Source organism: Barbus barbus (genome assembly GCF_936440315.1).
Source record: "Barbus barbus genome assembly, chromosome: 3".
In the NCBI taxonomy this organism is placed as follows: domain Eukaryota; kingdom Metazoa; phylum Chordata; class Actinopteri; order Cypriniformes; family Cyprinidae; genus Barbus; species Barbus barbus.
The window spans coordinates 40,054,668-40,069,141 of NC_136731.1; the positions used below are offsets into that span (position 1 = coordinate 40,054,668).

The 14,474-nt window shown below is 38.9% G+C and overlaps 3 protein-coding genes across 4 annotated transcripts in view; all 3 read left to right on the top strand.

Moving 5' to 3' along the window:
* The first annotated feature begins 1,399 nt into the window (after positions 1-1,399).
* Positions 1,400-14,474, top strand: part of LOC306853348 (homeobox protein Hox-B3a) — a 51,803-nt gene continuing 38,728 nt past the window's right edge. Inside the window, exon 1 of one of the 2 annotated variants that reach the window (XM_079390661.1) lies at positions 1,400-1,642. The gene's annotated coding sequence lies outside the window, so the exon portion shown is untranslated. Of the gene's footprint in view, positions 1,643-14,214; positions 14,392-14,474 lie in introns of those variants that run through there. The other variant, XM_079390658.1, reaches the window with a different exon arrangement.
* Positions 6,880-8,966, top strand: LOC306848535 (homeobox protein Hox-B6a-like). The gene is made up of 2 exons (XM_079383144.1): positions 6,880-7,352; positions 8,385-8,966. Exons 1-2 carry the CDS (start codon positions 6,923-6,925, stop codon positions 8,639-8,641), a joined length of 687 nt encoding a protein of 228 aa, XP_079239270.1. The 5' UTR covers positions 6,880-6,922; the 3' UTR covers positions 8,642-8,966.
* On the top strand, positions 11,090-13,512 carry LOC306850390 (homeobox protein Hox-B5a). The gene is made up of 2 exons (XM_079386006.1): positions 11,090-11,766; positions 12,391-13,512. The coding sequence occupies exons 1-2, from the start codon at positions 11,187-11,189 to the stop codon at positions 12,636-12,638; spliced, it is 828 nt and encodes a 275-aa protein (XP_079242132.1). The 5' UTR covers positions 11,090-11,186; the 3' UTR covers positions 12,639-13,512.

The window sequence follows — 14,474 nt, forward strand, 5'->3', positions numbered from 1 at the left end:
GGTCAAGCCGAGTGCTTTTAGAGAAGTGACAGGTTCTGTATCGTGTGAGACCAAAAGAAGGCGTTTATATTATGGGGTTGTAAACTAATGTGTTTAGTGCATCAATAAAAAAGCCGGAAACGCCATAAAAGGGACAAAAAAATCTGCAGAATGGGAAAACGGTCGGTCTTTTCTCGTTTCAGATCTTGCAGCAGCAGTTAAGCTTTTGGTGACAATAACGTTTCCGATTTAGATAAAAGTGTAATATTATAAGTGACCCGTATTTTTATTTAATGTGTTTATTTTGTTTAAAGCAAATCTCCAAAGTCATCAATGCTATTCGCTTTATTGTGCTTTTTAAAAATGTGCATTTTGTCGCATTGCGAATTTTTTGTGCATTTAGTGCAGTGTATTTCTCGCGTGAACTGTCCTACATCTTTCGTTGTTTTTTTTATTTGAACTATAACAAAATTTTCACTTATATGCCTTTCTGTTTGAATCGAGATTGTTTTACTTTTCCAATATTAATCAATATCAAAAATATTAATTTTAATAATTTTTTATTGGCTGATTCTTTTGTTTTGTTCTTATTGCAGTATTGTGGATCAGCTTTTAACGTAGCTGATCCTCATCTCGAGCTTTTTAAAAATAAATAGCAAACATGGTCTCTTGAGGAGGACGTTATATCTAAAACAACAACAACAAAAAACTGACTTAGTCACTAACTAGTTTATAGCACTGTAAACCATCACTGTAGTATCTCTGATCTCTCTGGATTAGTGACATTGTTCTGGATGGCTTAACTTTATATTAAGGCTCGTTAGTGCTAAATTGCCTTAAATTATGAAAGAAAAAAATCAAACCGCACTGATGTTATATTTCGGCTTCAAAAACTCAAATATCACATGCTCCAGCCTTTTATCTTACCCGTTTGTCTAATACGCTTTTTAGTTAGTATATCAGTGCGTGGAAACAAGTACGAAAATACGAGATTTTCCTTGCTATTGTATAGGGGAAAAGATGGCGACGGCAGAGCTACTGCTGTTAAAACAGTCATGAAGAAATGCAATAAATTCCTTGTTGTTTTATGAAAATTTACAACTTTGTGATAGAACTTTATGAGTGCCTGGGTCCTGGGATTGGCCGAGGATGGTCATGTGGACGAGTAACCGTGAACATGAACTTTTTATGATTTCCCAAGTGGTTATATTGCAGCATTCTTTTGGCCGCAGCACTTAATGTAGCTTCACTGTGCTCCTTAAAGGTTCTTGCTCTATTTTTATAGTATATTTTGTCCAAGACTGAAAATGCACATAGTCGGAGAGCATTGTTCAGGCTGATGTTCTCAGAATGAACAGGGAGAGAACAGCCTCCTCTCAGCTCTGCTATGCTAATGTGGCCGCCTGTGATTGGGATAACCACTGCGATGGAGTCTTATTGAGATCTGGACACGCAGTAGGGTCTCATCTAATTTTTCATACGGGGGTCTGACTCCCGTTGCCTAAAGCGGGTGAAACGGATGGAAGCTATGGTGCCGCTGTCATTTTCGCTGCTTCGCTCTAATGGCGGGACCAAGAAGAGCAACAGGACTTACCGAGCGCGAGCTACGGCGAGAGGTTTGCGCCTCTCTATCCTGGTGCTGGGTGACGAATTATCAACAAAGGTAAGTCTGTCATTGTCTCGCAACCGCATCGTTTCTCTGAGGTAAGAGCTCGACCAAGCCTAATCATGCGCACTGGATGGACGTACTCTACTTCTAAGCTGTACACGCGCGACTTATTAGTAAACACCTTATCTAAATCCAATTATTAATTTCTATCTTGGGTGGAGCAGACATAAACGTTTTGGTGCATTTCCTTGCCTTTTCTTCTGGTCAGCGTTGGGGTGTTCAGACCTAATGCATGGTGTGCATTTAGATTCAGATGTGCTGATTTCGGATTTTTCCACTGCATTACTGTATTTATGATATGGAGCGCAGACATGGCTGCGGCGAGAGGGCGAGGTTTGAAGAAGCTGCTGTCTTGCCAATCGGATTTTAGCCTTATATCCCTGGGTCAATTAGTCAGTGAAATGCTCGAGATATTATAAAGTTATAGACATGCGATAAAATGTAATGCTTACCGCCCTAAATCACAAACTAATAAAAAACAAAAAACAAAAACAAATAAACTAAAAAGAAATTAAATAACAAAAAAATATCATGATACTTGAAGGCCTCACTTGAATCGTTAGGGTTATGTTCAAAATACCCCAAATACCCAAAGGTCTCCTTGTGTGTTCTGCATAGACGTCTTTCACTTCCAGATCAGATGAACAAATCTTCCAGGTTATTCTACCGGCTGCTGTGAGAGGAAGGTAATGATTCCTCGCGGCTCTGCTTAGCATAGTCTATTTTCTCTCTCGGTTCTCTATTCCATGCCATCCAGCAAATTTGTAACGTTCCTAAACAATGTGGTGTACTGTATGGAGCAAAGATATTGTGGGAAATGAGTAATGTCTGTCTGTCTGTCTATCTATCTTATGCCTCACGGATTTTTTTAGGTAACTTGTATGCAATTAATAAAATGTTTGGAATATATCACATGTTTGAGAACTATATCATCTCTGTATCTTACACGATACTGGCAGTCTTATAATAATATATATCCAATAGACTGTGAGTAATTAAATATCCAGTATTTTGTTTATATCAGAAACTTATATGTGCATTAACCTGGTCGGTATTTTCTAATTTCATCTTCCTAGGTGCATGAATCTGGTCAGCTTCTTGTTGTTGAGACATGCTGACACAAATCCAAAGCACATGAGCCATTTTCCCGCTATCTGGCGCCATCTAGTGTTCATTCTTGCATTTCGCCAACACAGACTACTTGGAGTAGAGGTTGTGTTTATTGCACTGGATGTGTGTGTGTATGTGTGTGAGAGAGAGAGGATTTATAACAGTGCGCATTTGTTTTCTGTATTGTGTGTGTGTGTGCGCGCGCACACGCCAGCACGTGACGTTTTATGGCAGTGTGAGAATGTGTTTTAGTGTTCTTCTAAAGCACGTTTTATTGCTGTGTGAGTGTCTGTGCGACTGTGTGCGCGCAGTATCTTTTCTTCCTCTTTTATCAAGTCACACCAGCATTCACCACTCACCAACAGATGTGTGCTTTAGCTTTTAAATATTAATAAAACCTCTTAAATGTTGTATGCAGTAAAGCACACACGTTGCAGCCGCAGATAACAGGAAAGACAGGGAGGGGTTCTCGGCCCGGTGGCAGTGAAACGTAAAAGAATGTAGGGGCTGTAAATTCTCCTAGCTGTTCTTGCTGCTCTTTGAAGTGTCTGCGTTTGGGGAAGATTTGTGGCACACACACACACACACACACACAAACCTGAGGCCTGAAGGGCTTATATTCCTTCCACTCTGCTTTCTTGCTTCTTGTAATGCATCCAGAATGTCAGGATTTGACTACTAGGTTATTTCACTGTAAAGGGAATAAATGCGTCGAGGCCTGGGTGCGAACCGACCTGTGTGCACCCTAGCCAAAACCTACATCCTTCGCCAGTTTTTAAAGTCGTGCTGACCTTTTTATTTCTTTGGCGTTCTCTCTTAAGGAATACTCCAAGCAATAAGTGTTTATTTGGACTGGTAGTGGGCATAGTAACCGGAAAGTGAGAGAAAGAGAGAGAGAGAGAGAGAGAGAGAGAGAGAGAGAGAGAGAGAGAGGGAAAAGTGAGAGGGAGGAGGGACTGCTTGGAGATTGTACGACTCCTGTTTAATGTCGTAAAGAGCGAGTGTGTGATATGGTTTGTCTCTTGGTTTTGGTGTATATTTGACGGCTCTGCCGTTTTGCACCTTAAGTACTATAATTTGTAAGCAATTCCAGCCGCAAGACACACGTTTCCATAATGTAAAAAGTACAGGCGCTCTCCTTTTATTTGCAAAGCTCCCGCATTTATGACTTCAATGATTTATGCTATTTCAAAACATGGATAATTGCAGGGCGGATTTTAAATAATTGTTGACATAAATATGAACGACCTTTTCAAAGTAGCTTAAAGTGAAATTAAAAAGTTGTATTCTTTGATCGACCTAACAAATATAATCATCAATATTTTTGTTGAAAACAGAGAGCCGTAGTCTTTATAACCCTCCATATACTCAGAAACCTTTTGTTATGAGTGGCTGACAGAGCTTCTGAAAATCAATAAGGCTTTTATCCATTGGGTTCAGGATATTAGTGAAATATGATATGGATATAGAAATACATAAAAACAATGATTTCCTAATTTATAAAGTCATGGACACCTCCATTTATTTTGTATTTTGTCTAACATGCAGTTCTCGGATTTTATCATTTAGACGCGCTTGCAGGTCTTAATGTCTTGTACTTATTGCATTTTACTCTTACTTTAGCGCGTGGGAAAAGAGCTTTCATAATTTAAGGTTGGGGTACACTTTAAGACAAGAGTTTGCGGATCCCCCTCCCCTGATTTTTTGACAGTAAAATGCATGCGCATTTGTAAATGAAACTTGATTCACCAGATTTCTGTATACAGTAGCCTATCCTAAAATGTACAAACAGCAGATATAAATAAAATATATTACTCACTGACGTTCCGCAATTTAGGGGAGAAGATAAACAGTGAAACCGTGAGCATAATTAACGTCCCATAAATATGAAGCGCAAAATAATGTATACACTCAGATGAAATTAAAGCGTGTAAAGGCAGCATATATGATATAAAAGGTGCAACCACAGTCTTACCGTAAATTTAAAGGAAGCCTAAATGAATCTTAATTTATGTTAAAATGCTCGAAAGAGACACGGCATTTGGTGTAAAGCCGACATGACATTTTAACTGTTTAGTTTCAAGAATTAGTATTCATAACAAATGTCTGACACCAGCATTCAAAACAGTGAACTCGTGAGCTCTTTATAAATTTTATTAATATAAAACTGCTTTTTACAGTTTTAAATTCATTTTTTTATTCACTACTCAAAAAAATAAGTCAATGAAAATAAAAACCCTCGATAAATGTTTTTCATATGCATTATATAAACAGTCTAGAAAAGTTAGACACACGTGTAGCTATTAATAATGTTCATTAATGCACATTTGACGTACTCACATATGCTCCACACTCGGGGAAATTTACAGAACGTTATAGAATTGACAAAAAAACTTAATATCAAAATACGTATCCAAAGTGGGTGTGAAATTGTTCACTTTTACTCATCACCAAATAAGTGTTTTGCGCTTGTATTCAGAAAAGTTGACTATCTATTAGTCCATTGCAATCCAATAGTCTCGCTGGATTCTGTGGTTCTTCGACGAGGAAGAAAATACCTGTAAAGACAGAGAAAGAATAATTAAGTTAATAATAAAACATGAGCTTTTTGGAGAAAGACGTATCACGCTTGTATTTTGGGGTACGTTTAAATACTGTGCTTTCACAAAATAAGATATCTTGGTTAAGAATTTATAGAACGTGTAATGGTAGTTATTGCTCATTAATAATTAACAAACGTTGACCGGGACCTTCTCCCCCTTGCTCACTTATACAAATGGAAACACAATAGATGCTTTCCGTTAGCAGAAAACTATGCAATGCGAAAGGAAACGCAGCATCCTAGTCAAAGGAAACCGAAATGAAAGTAAATGCACGCAACCCCCCGTGCGCCACCTTTAAAAATATCCACTTGTTGTGCCGCAAATGGTTTATTGGTCGTATAGCGACAGGATACCCGGCCACCATAACTGTACTTTTGGTTAATGAAAAACACACACGCTCGACCAGTGCAGCGCAACACCAAACACAAGAGCTAAAACACTGTTGAATTATTTGCTGGCATTCTCAAACCATTCATTTAAACAAAGGAGGAAGCATCTTGTGGAAAATGCTGTCAAAAAAAGTCCAAGTCTGTTTCATACTCATAAAAAATAAATTTAACAAAACCCTTTTTATAGATTTCCACACACACACACACACATACACACACACACACACACACACACACACACACACACACACACTCTCTCTCTCTCTCTCTCTCTCTCTCTCTCTCTCTATATATATATATATATATATACACACACACACACACACACTCAAATGTTCACACATATAGTACATATTTGTACTGTCATTATGTGTCAAAATAAATATTTAGCCTAATAATTTAGACTATCACTAAATATAAAAAAAACGGGTTTGTATATACACAAACATATCTGTTACCTATTGGACTTTGTTGAATAGTTTTGCTCAGGCTCATTTACTTTGCACTGTTTATATATAGGCTTTGGTTTTCTTTAACACGTCGTTTACCATTTATAAATCACTATGAAATTACAGTGATGAAAAAAGCGATCATCAATATGTCATTTTATCTATTGTGACCTACTTGTGCGATAAGGCCTAGTAAATTACCTATCTGAAATATAAACAAGGAAGAATGAAATATGATCAAATGTTGTACGGAATAATGTGTGTTTGGAAAATCTGCTACTCTAGGGCTTGTATGTTGACACTCTATTCTCCAATGGTATGATAGGACCAAAGACGACTGTATGTGGGGGCAAAAAGTGTCGATGTATTCAATTTAGCGTTTTAAAATTCCTATGTGATTCCTATTGTGCAATCTCATTGGAAGGTACGGAAAGGGAGAAGGGATTAAAAAAAAAATCTAGCTCTCTGCTCCGGGGTCCCCCGGCGCGTGCAATCACAGCCCCCCTCAAGGGTGCTATTTTGCAGGCACGTCCGCTCGCTATTGGTCAGTGGTTGGTCAGATGGTACGGTTTCCCTCTGTCCCGCACTGGCACATAGCCACCCAGAACACCCCCCCCACCCCCCCAACTAAAACCCAATCTCCGATAAACTACTAATAGCTAAACCACTTGGACTATAAAACACAACAAATCATAAACCAAGCAAAAGAGCCGTACCCTCCCAATGAGTTCCTATTTTGTAAACTCAACTTTCCCAGTGACTCTGCCCGGAGGACAGGAGTCGTTCTTGGGACAGATACCGTTATATTCCTCCGGATACACAGACCCTTTACGACACTATCCCGGTGCTGCTTATGGAGGTTCCAGTGTCCAAGAGAAGGCGTACCCATCCTCCTTTTACCAGCAAGCGAACGGTGCCTACGGCAGGGCAACCGCCGCAGGTCCCTGCGATTATGCGACAGCAAGCTTCTACAGGGAAAAGAACGCTGCCTGCGCCCTCGCCAGCATAGAGGAACACTCCTTCGTTCTCAGTCAGGATCATCGCAAGCAAGACTGCACGGGGTCGACGGGGAAAAGCATTTACCCTGAGGCCGACGAACAGAAGCCGTCAGCGCCGGTTTATCCTTGGATGCAACGGATGAACTCGTGTAACGGTGAGTTCATGTTGTCTTTTTCACCCTTCATTTTTCTCATCGCTAATAAAGACGGAGCTAGAGCGTGCTATACGACTTACATCTTCACTGTACAATGCCGGAAGCCCATACAGTGCAAATACGCTCGTCTCCACCATAGTGTCATATTGAAAGCAAAGCCACTCCTGTAAAGTTCTGTGAAATCTCTCATATGTACTGTACTTGCTTTTGAGGGAGGACATTTAGAAATATGTTCACCGCAAGGCTCATATAATTTAAATAACTGGAGAAGCTTGTCTAATTATAAACAGAAGAGCTGTTGCATTGCCGTATGTCTTATTGCAAAATGAGCATTGTTGTTTTGACACATCTGTTACTGTTTGGTCCTTCTTGGGATACGAACAATGGCATTTGCACGGCAATATAAAAAGCAGGAAATATAGCCTATGATTAGACTATGCAATAGTTCTTGAAACAGAGAGAAACTCTAAAGTGCAATTCCATAACTTGATTTTAGTCGCTGCCCATTACTAGTTCTGTCCATTAACAGTAGTTTCATGTATTTATAAAAAAAAACAGCAGTATGGACATCTTTGCACACGTACACGTTTCAGTCACAAACACAACTTTGACAAGTGCTCAAACTATTACTGGACGCACTGCGTCTATGTTCAGATATAAAGTTTGATATGAAGCATATAAATAGACCGGTATCTTTTGTTTATATCTGTAACGAAAATAAGGAGAATCACATTTCCTCTGTATTTTTCCCCTCATCGCAATAAAACTGGTTTTGACCTCTCAATATGTCTGCACATGGGTTTAAATGAGGACAAAATAACATAATAAACATGTTTAAATATGGTACAAATACAAAATAGCATAAATGTGTGATATTGTGGACTGTATTGTAGGTGCATAAATTTCACACTGCCTTGAGTGTTTCTTGTCATTATGTCACCCCTCGAGTTGTTTTCTCCGGACGCATTTATCATTGTAATAAACATGCTCTCGGTGTTAATGTTTGACTTTTCTCTTTTATCTCATGGACAGGGACTTTCGGTAACGCTGGCCGAAGGGGTCGTCAGACGTACACTCGCTACCAGACGTTAGAATTGGAGAAAGAGTTCCACTTTAACAGGTATCTGACCCGAAGACGCCGCATCGAGATTGCGCACGCACTGTGCCTGACAGAACGTCAGATAAAGATTTGGTTCCAAAACCGGCGAATGAAATGGAAAAAAGAGAACAAATTGATCAACTGTTCACAAACCAGTGGCGAAGAGGAGGAGGAGAAGAGGACAGAATGAAATTTTAAACGATAAAATCCCCCCCAAAAGAAAACTATTGCATAGAGGGCACCAGACACCACTCTGTAATAACACAAATGAAGACTTTCCATCATGTTAGCAACTGTAGCATTCCTGTTAACTCATAATTGTAATTTCTTTTGTGATTTCTTTTCCTTTTTTGTACATGACGTTTAAAACATGTGGTTTTGTGCGCTCTTACTCTGACTTTAGGTTTGCTCTTATAACTGAAATGTCCATGTTGAACGAAGCTATTTGAAATTTGTGTCATATTCGTGTTTATATTTAAGCTGTGTAAAAATTAAAATAAATTCCCATTGTACGGAAAACGTTTTTCTATCTTTCATTTTTGTAAGGTAAACGTTTAGACACTATATGAACTAATTTAGTGAGACTGGGTGAAAAGCAGTTAGAGATTTTAGAAAAACATACTACACATCAGTGTATATATATATATATATATATACATATATAGGCTATATATATATATATATATATATAGGTATAGCACGTAGGCTATTTTACTTTTTTGTTTGCTATTCAATAAATCAAACAAATATTTCCTTTTGTCATACATGCTGTTCCTATATGATGACGGCCGATCATATGAAATGACGAATCATTTTTTTTTTGCGGTACAACACCTGTACGCTTTCCCTGTATTATTTTTTATTCTTGTCAAGAAAACTAGTTTAAACAAATTCACGGTTGACCCATAGGTGATGTAATGAGAAATACAGCCTTTACCGCATCTTTAGCCTGTAAGGAAACGCGATAACCATGCACTCTTCTGCGTAACTAGTATGAAATTTCAGTACCTGCGGGATAACATGTACATATATGATACATTTATTAGTGTGAATATGATATTTTAGTACAAATACTGGTCACGTGTTTTCCTGATTTCATTAGACAGGTACAAAGCCCCAAATAAGTTTGAGTTAGAGATTTGGTTTCGCTTTTTGTACTACTAAGAGGCCAAACGTTGCCTACTTGGTTCCAAAATACTTCCTACAAAGTGAGAGGTGAGAAGGTTCAGCAGGTTTTAATAGATAACCAAAAGAGAAAGCTGACCTGTCGGTACTGGTCACTCACCCTGAGAGACTATACAGCCTGGAGGGCTAAGCGACAATAAACCAAATTCTTCAGGTGGAGGTTCCTAATTGCCTCTTTAAAAAATTTAACCCCAATATCAGACATCATTTACATAATAGAAAAAAATTTAAGTAATAATGCATAAGCTTTCTACAGGCATGCAACGTTACATCAAATTATATTTATATTTGAAAAGCAGAGATCTCATCTCATCTGTGCATGAATGTGTATTCACAGAGCGATGGACTTCATGCTTCTTCGCAGCCTAGAATATTGTAAATACGTTCAACTTTTCCGAGCATCAAAAATATTGCTAAAATGCCAATGTAAATGTTGATCTGAACTATTACAGCGGTGCTTTACCGTCTTTAACCTAATCAAAAGTGAATGGAAGTTCAGTACAGATTTACATCATGCACATACATGAACCAGCAATTGGCGTTTTGTCAACAAACCATATATCATCTTGGAACATAAATCACTATCTCGCATTCCTTATATTCATTCCATAGAATTTTCTGTGTGAGGAGTTCATCTTTGGAACGCTTCTAGTAAAAAGTCACATTGCTTCTTGAGTTTGAAAAAACACATCTGCGGCAAGACTAACGAATGAATATATTGGAAATTAGCGAAATATAATTTGTTAGAATTTCCCCTCTTTAAACTGGAATTAATATAGTATATATATTTCATGCAGTCAATTTTATCACCAGTGCTTAATTTTTTATTATAATTATTCTAACTTGACATAAGGTACAATTTTAAATTAGGTTACTAAAGTAGCGGTGGGGTTTCACAATATTACAACCGTTATAATTTGAAGAACTGTATCATAATATATTCTTAACATGTTAAAATGTAATTGTTTTATTTCTTTGTGTGTGTATGTGTGTGTGTGTGTGTTTTATCCGGAATGATTTGACAGTTAACTGTATATTGATATCTGCATATCAACATTAGCCTATAATTTCTGGGCAATGCCTGTATGCGTTAAGGGTCAATAAATACAGTAAACGTTATTAATATCACAAACAAACTACAAAGAAGATCAGTTTTATTCCCATTTAAAAGAGATATAACTAGCGTTAGGCTCTGAAAAATATCTTTCCAGCGTGCAATAAATTTATTTCCCAGTAGGTGACGCTGTCCCCTTACATGCAGCAAATCCCTGCAAAGGGAGGAACACGTTGACTCGAGTCTAACGACTCCCAGTCTCGTCATCATTTGTAACCATAGAGCATGAATTACCTCTTGAAGTCATCAGTGAGAATTTACGACTGGTCAACAAAAGCACGTGATTCTCAAACGCACCCCCACCCCCATATTTGGCCGCATACATAGCAAAAACGAAGTACAGTGCATTGCTATAATTCATTAATACATCATAAATCGTGAAGCACAGCGTTATAACGACCAAGATCTACAAATCAAGCCCTCTAAAACAACCTAAATGAGCTCTTACTTTGTAAACTCGTTCTCAGGGCGCTACCCAAATGGCCCTGACTATCAGTTACTAAATTATGGAACTAGCAGCAGCGCTATGAACGCCTCGTACAGGGACTCCGGCACCATGCATTCAGGCTCTTACGGCTACAACTACAATGGAATGGACCTAAGCGTCAATCGTTCAACCAGCACTGGCCACTTTGGGGCGGTTGGGGACAACTCCCGGGTCTTCCAGTCTCCAGCCCCGGAGACGCGATTCCAGCAGCCGTCAAGCTGCTCGCTCGCTTCTCCGGAGCCGCTGCCTTGTTCCAACAGCGAAAGCCTTGGACCCAAAGGCTCTTCGCCCCCTTCCGACCAAAGCAACATCACTGCGGGTAATAATCTAACCAACAACACACATTTCACAGAAATCGACGAGGCCAGCGCTTCTTCTGAGACCGAGGAGGCGTCGCACAGAGCGAACAACTCTGCGCCCCGGACACAACAGAAGCAAGAGACCACGGCAACCTCCACTACCTCGGCGACGTCCGATGGCCAAGCTCCCCAAATATTCCCCTGGATGAGGAAACTACATATTAGCCATGGTACACACGTATTATGTTTACGTCTCTTTGTTTGCTAGCGAATGCGTATTGTGTTCAGTTCTCGTATTGCGTCAGTAACAGCCTTTATTTTAGATTTCTGTGAAAGTGCCATAAATCTATCAAGTGTGGAACCTCACAAACTGTAGAAGAGAGAATGGGAGCGGGGTGGAAGAGAGGGCAGGAGGGTTTACAAGTTGCTGTTTCTGTGAAAAGTTCAGCTTTATGTGTGTGGGAATGTGATTAGTTCAGTGTTGAAGAACCAGTAATAAAACAGAGAGAAAGAACACGGGATAAAAGGCGAGAATAGTGGGATGGATGGATAAACAAGCGGCGGAAAAAAACTGAATGCATATAATAATAATTTCGAATGTTTGGTGCTGTATTATATGTACAAAATATTGAGGTTTTAAGAAGTAAAACGAAACAAAAACAAACTCCATGAGGCTACAGTGAGGCGCTGTGCAGTGTACCATTTGGTGATTTCCCTGTACGCATGCAGTTGTAAATCGTGTCACTCATGTGTATCTATAGCAAAGAAAGTTGTTGGAAACTGTTGTTGAAATGATGTGCAGGTCAATTCTCGCTAATCTTTATTCCCCTTTGCGTTTTGTCCACATTATTCAGATATGACTGGACCAGACGGCAAAAGGGCCCGAACTGCATATACCCGCTATCAGACGCTAGAGCTGGAAAAAGAGTTCCATTTCAATAGATACCTCACCCGAAGGAGGAGGATAGAGATAGCCCATGCTCTGTGCCTCTCAGAGCGTCAAATTAAGATATGGTTCCAAAACCGGCGGATGAAATGGAAAAAGGACAATAAACTGAAGAGCATGAGTCTGGCTACCGCAGGTAGCGCTTTCCAGCCATAGTTCTATCCCAAGTCCTACTACGTGGTGTGCAAAAGAAAATCACGAGGAAAACGAGATGAAAAATAGGTCTCAAAACATTACTTACAGAGTACTGTACATCGCGGCACCTTTCGGCATGTTATGGATGTTTTAGGCATTTTAAAATTCTACTGTGGTACTGCTATAATGAAACGAAAATTAGTGTTCATATGTCGTTCTTTTAATACTATGGTGACTATAATTTTGGCAAGTAAATAAAACAGAAGGGGAAAGAAGCTGTCAATATACCGCCTGATGTTCTTGTTATGAATATTGTTTATGTGTCAAGTGCTATGTTAATGCTTTCTTGAGAGTTAGCATGTGAGCTCTTAAATGTTATAACTTATTTACCTATACACGTGTATACCTTTTGAGTTTACAGCTTAGAAACGCATCTGCCCTTGTATGAAGTGAAGCTCTAGTTTAGTGGTGACTGCAGTAAATTTAGCAGAAGCCTCTGTTTAATCATTGTCTAAATAATCACATTCAATTTGTTATGTGTTCAAACTCTTCTATTATTTTCGAGAAAAAAAAGGAAATGTGTAAATAGTCCTCCCTAGATTCTTGTACCCGTTCATACGTGTGTATAGTTGTATTCCAAATATGTAATTGTATATTACTGGATCATGTTTATGTTCCAAAAAGGATGTACATATTGAACATTTTTATTGTGATAAGTTGGCTATTTGTAGTAGGCAGAATGAACGGCAAACGTGTGGAAAACGAATAAAAAAAACAAAAAAAAAAACAAGCAATGTCATGTCGAACTGCCTGTTAGCATTTTGCCAAAAAAGCTTTTTGTATTTGTTTGTAGTTTAACTTGGAGTAAAAAATAAAGTTGCTCATATTCAAATCTAATACTTTTCTTGACAGTTCTTCAATTTACACACAATCGAGACCAATTCTTGTCAATGGTTGACAGTTATCGATTACAAACTCATAATATTCTCTCAAAATCAAAATACTGCACGGTCCTTTAAATTACAGAGAAACGTTTTGCTACGCCACAGTGCAGATCTGTATACTGACAGTTCACACTCAACTTGGACACTAATAGCAAAAAGCTAAAATGCCCTTACTATTAAGCGAAAACAGACATTAGGAGAAATATTCACCAAAACCTGGCGCGTATACAAGTTAAGACCTTTCTATAGTCCCGCTAATTCTAAACAACACACATTTTCCAGATGTTTATATAATTTACAAACGCTCTATGTATACCACTGTATTTTTGAATCCTAGTAAACAATCACTGAACCTTTAAACTTACCATGCGTGCCAAACTCTTCTCTACCTCTAAGTTTTGAGAGCCGAGTGGAGGTCCCCGCAGTGTACCATCGGCCACTTGCCTTTTGTAATTTTGCTTTTCCTTTGCCCAAACTATACAAAAAGTAGCTATGACATTTACATGTCAAACGGATGAGCGTTTTATCTTGAAGTTAGATCGTAAAAATCGCCCAGGCCACAGACAGATACCCCTTACTGGCTCTCAAAAGTCACGTGGGGTCCATAAAGTTAGTTTTATGGTTTTGGGGAGTTGACAATGTACTATATATTTCACATTCTAGAATGCAAGTGACGGTTTAACTGCTTCGAGGGGATTCTAAAGGGTCAGTTGTGAGAGGAAGAGCGTACCAGTAGGCCACTACAGTGCCAGTGTCTGGTCGGTGCAATGTCTCTCCGGTTCTACTCACTTGGAGGCGGAAATATGGATAGTGGACCGTGCAGAGTCAAAGTAAGTTCAATTTAAGGCTGCAATGGCCGGTGATTTGATCTAGGAAAATGTGGGAAGGAAAGGAGGGGTATGTCTCAAGTAGA

Bases quoted from the DNA above. Each gene is read 5' to 3' on its own strand.
- LOC306850390 (XM_079386006.1), top strand. From the start codon at position 11,187: ATGAGCTCTTACTTTGTAAACTCGTTCTCAGGGCGCTACCCAAATGGC. The intron at 11,767-12,390 runs GTACACACGTAT...CACATTATTCAG, and splicing joins GAAACTACATATTAGCCATG to ATATGACTGGACCAGACGGC.
- LOC306848535 (XM_079383144.1), top strand. From the start codon at position 6,923: ATGAGTTCCTATTTTGTAAACTCAACTTTCCCAGTGACTCTGCCCGGA. The intron at 7,353-8,384 runs GTGAGTTCATGT...TCTCATGGACAG, and splicing joins ACGGATGAACTCGTGTAACG to GGACTTTCGGTAACGCTGGC.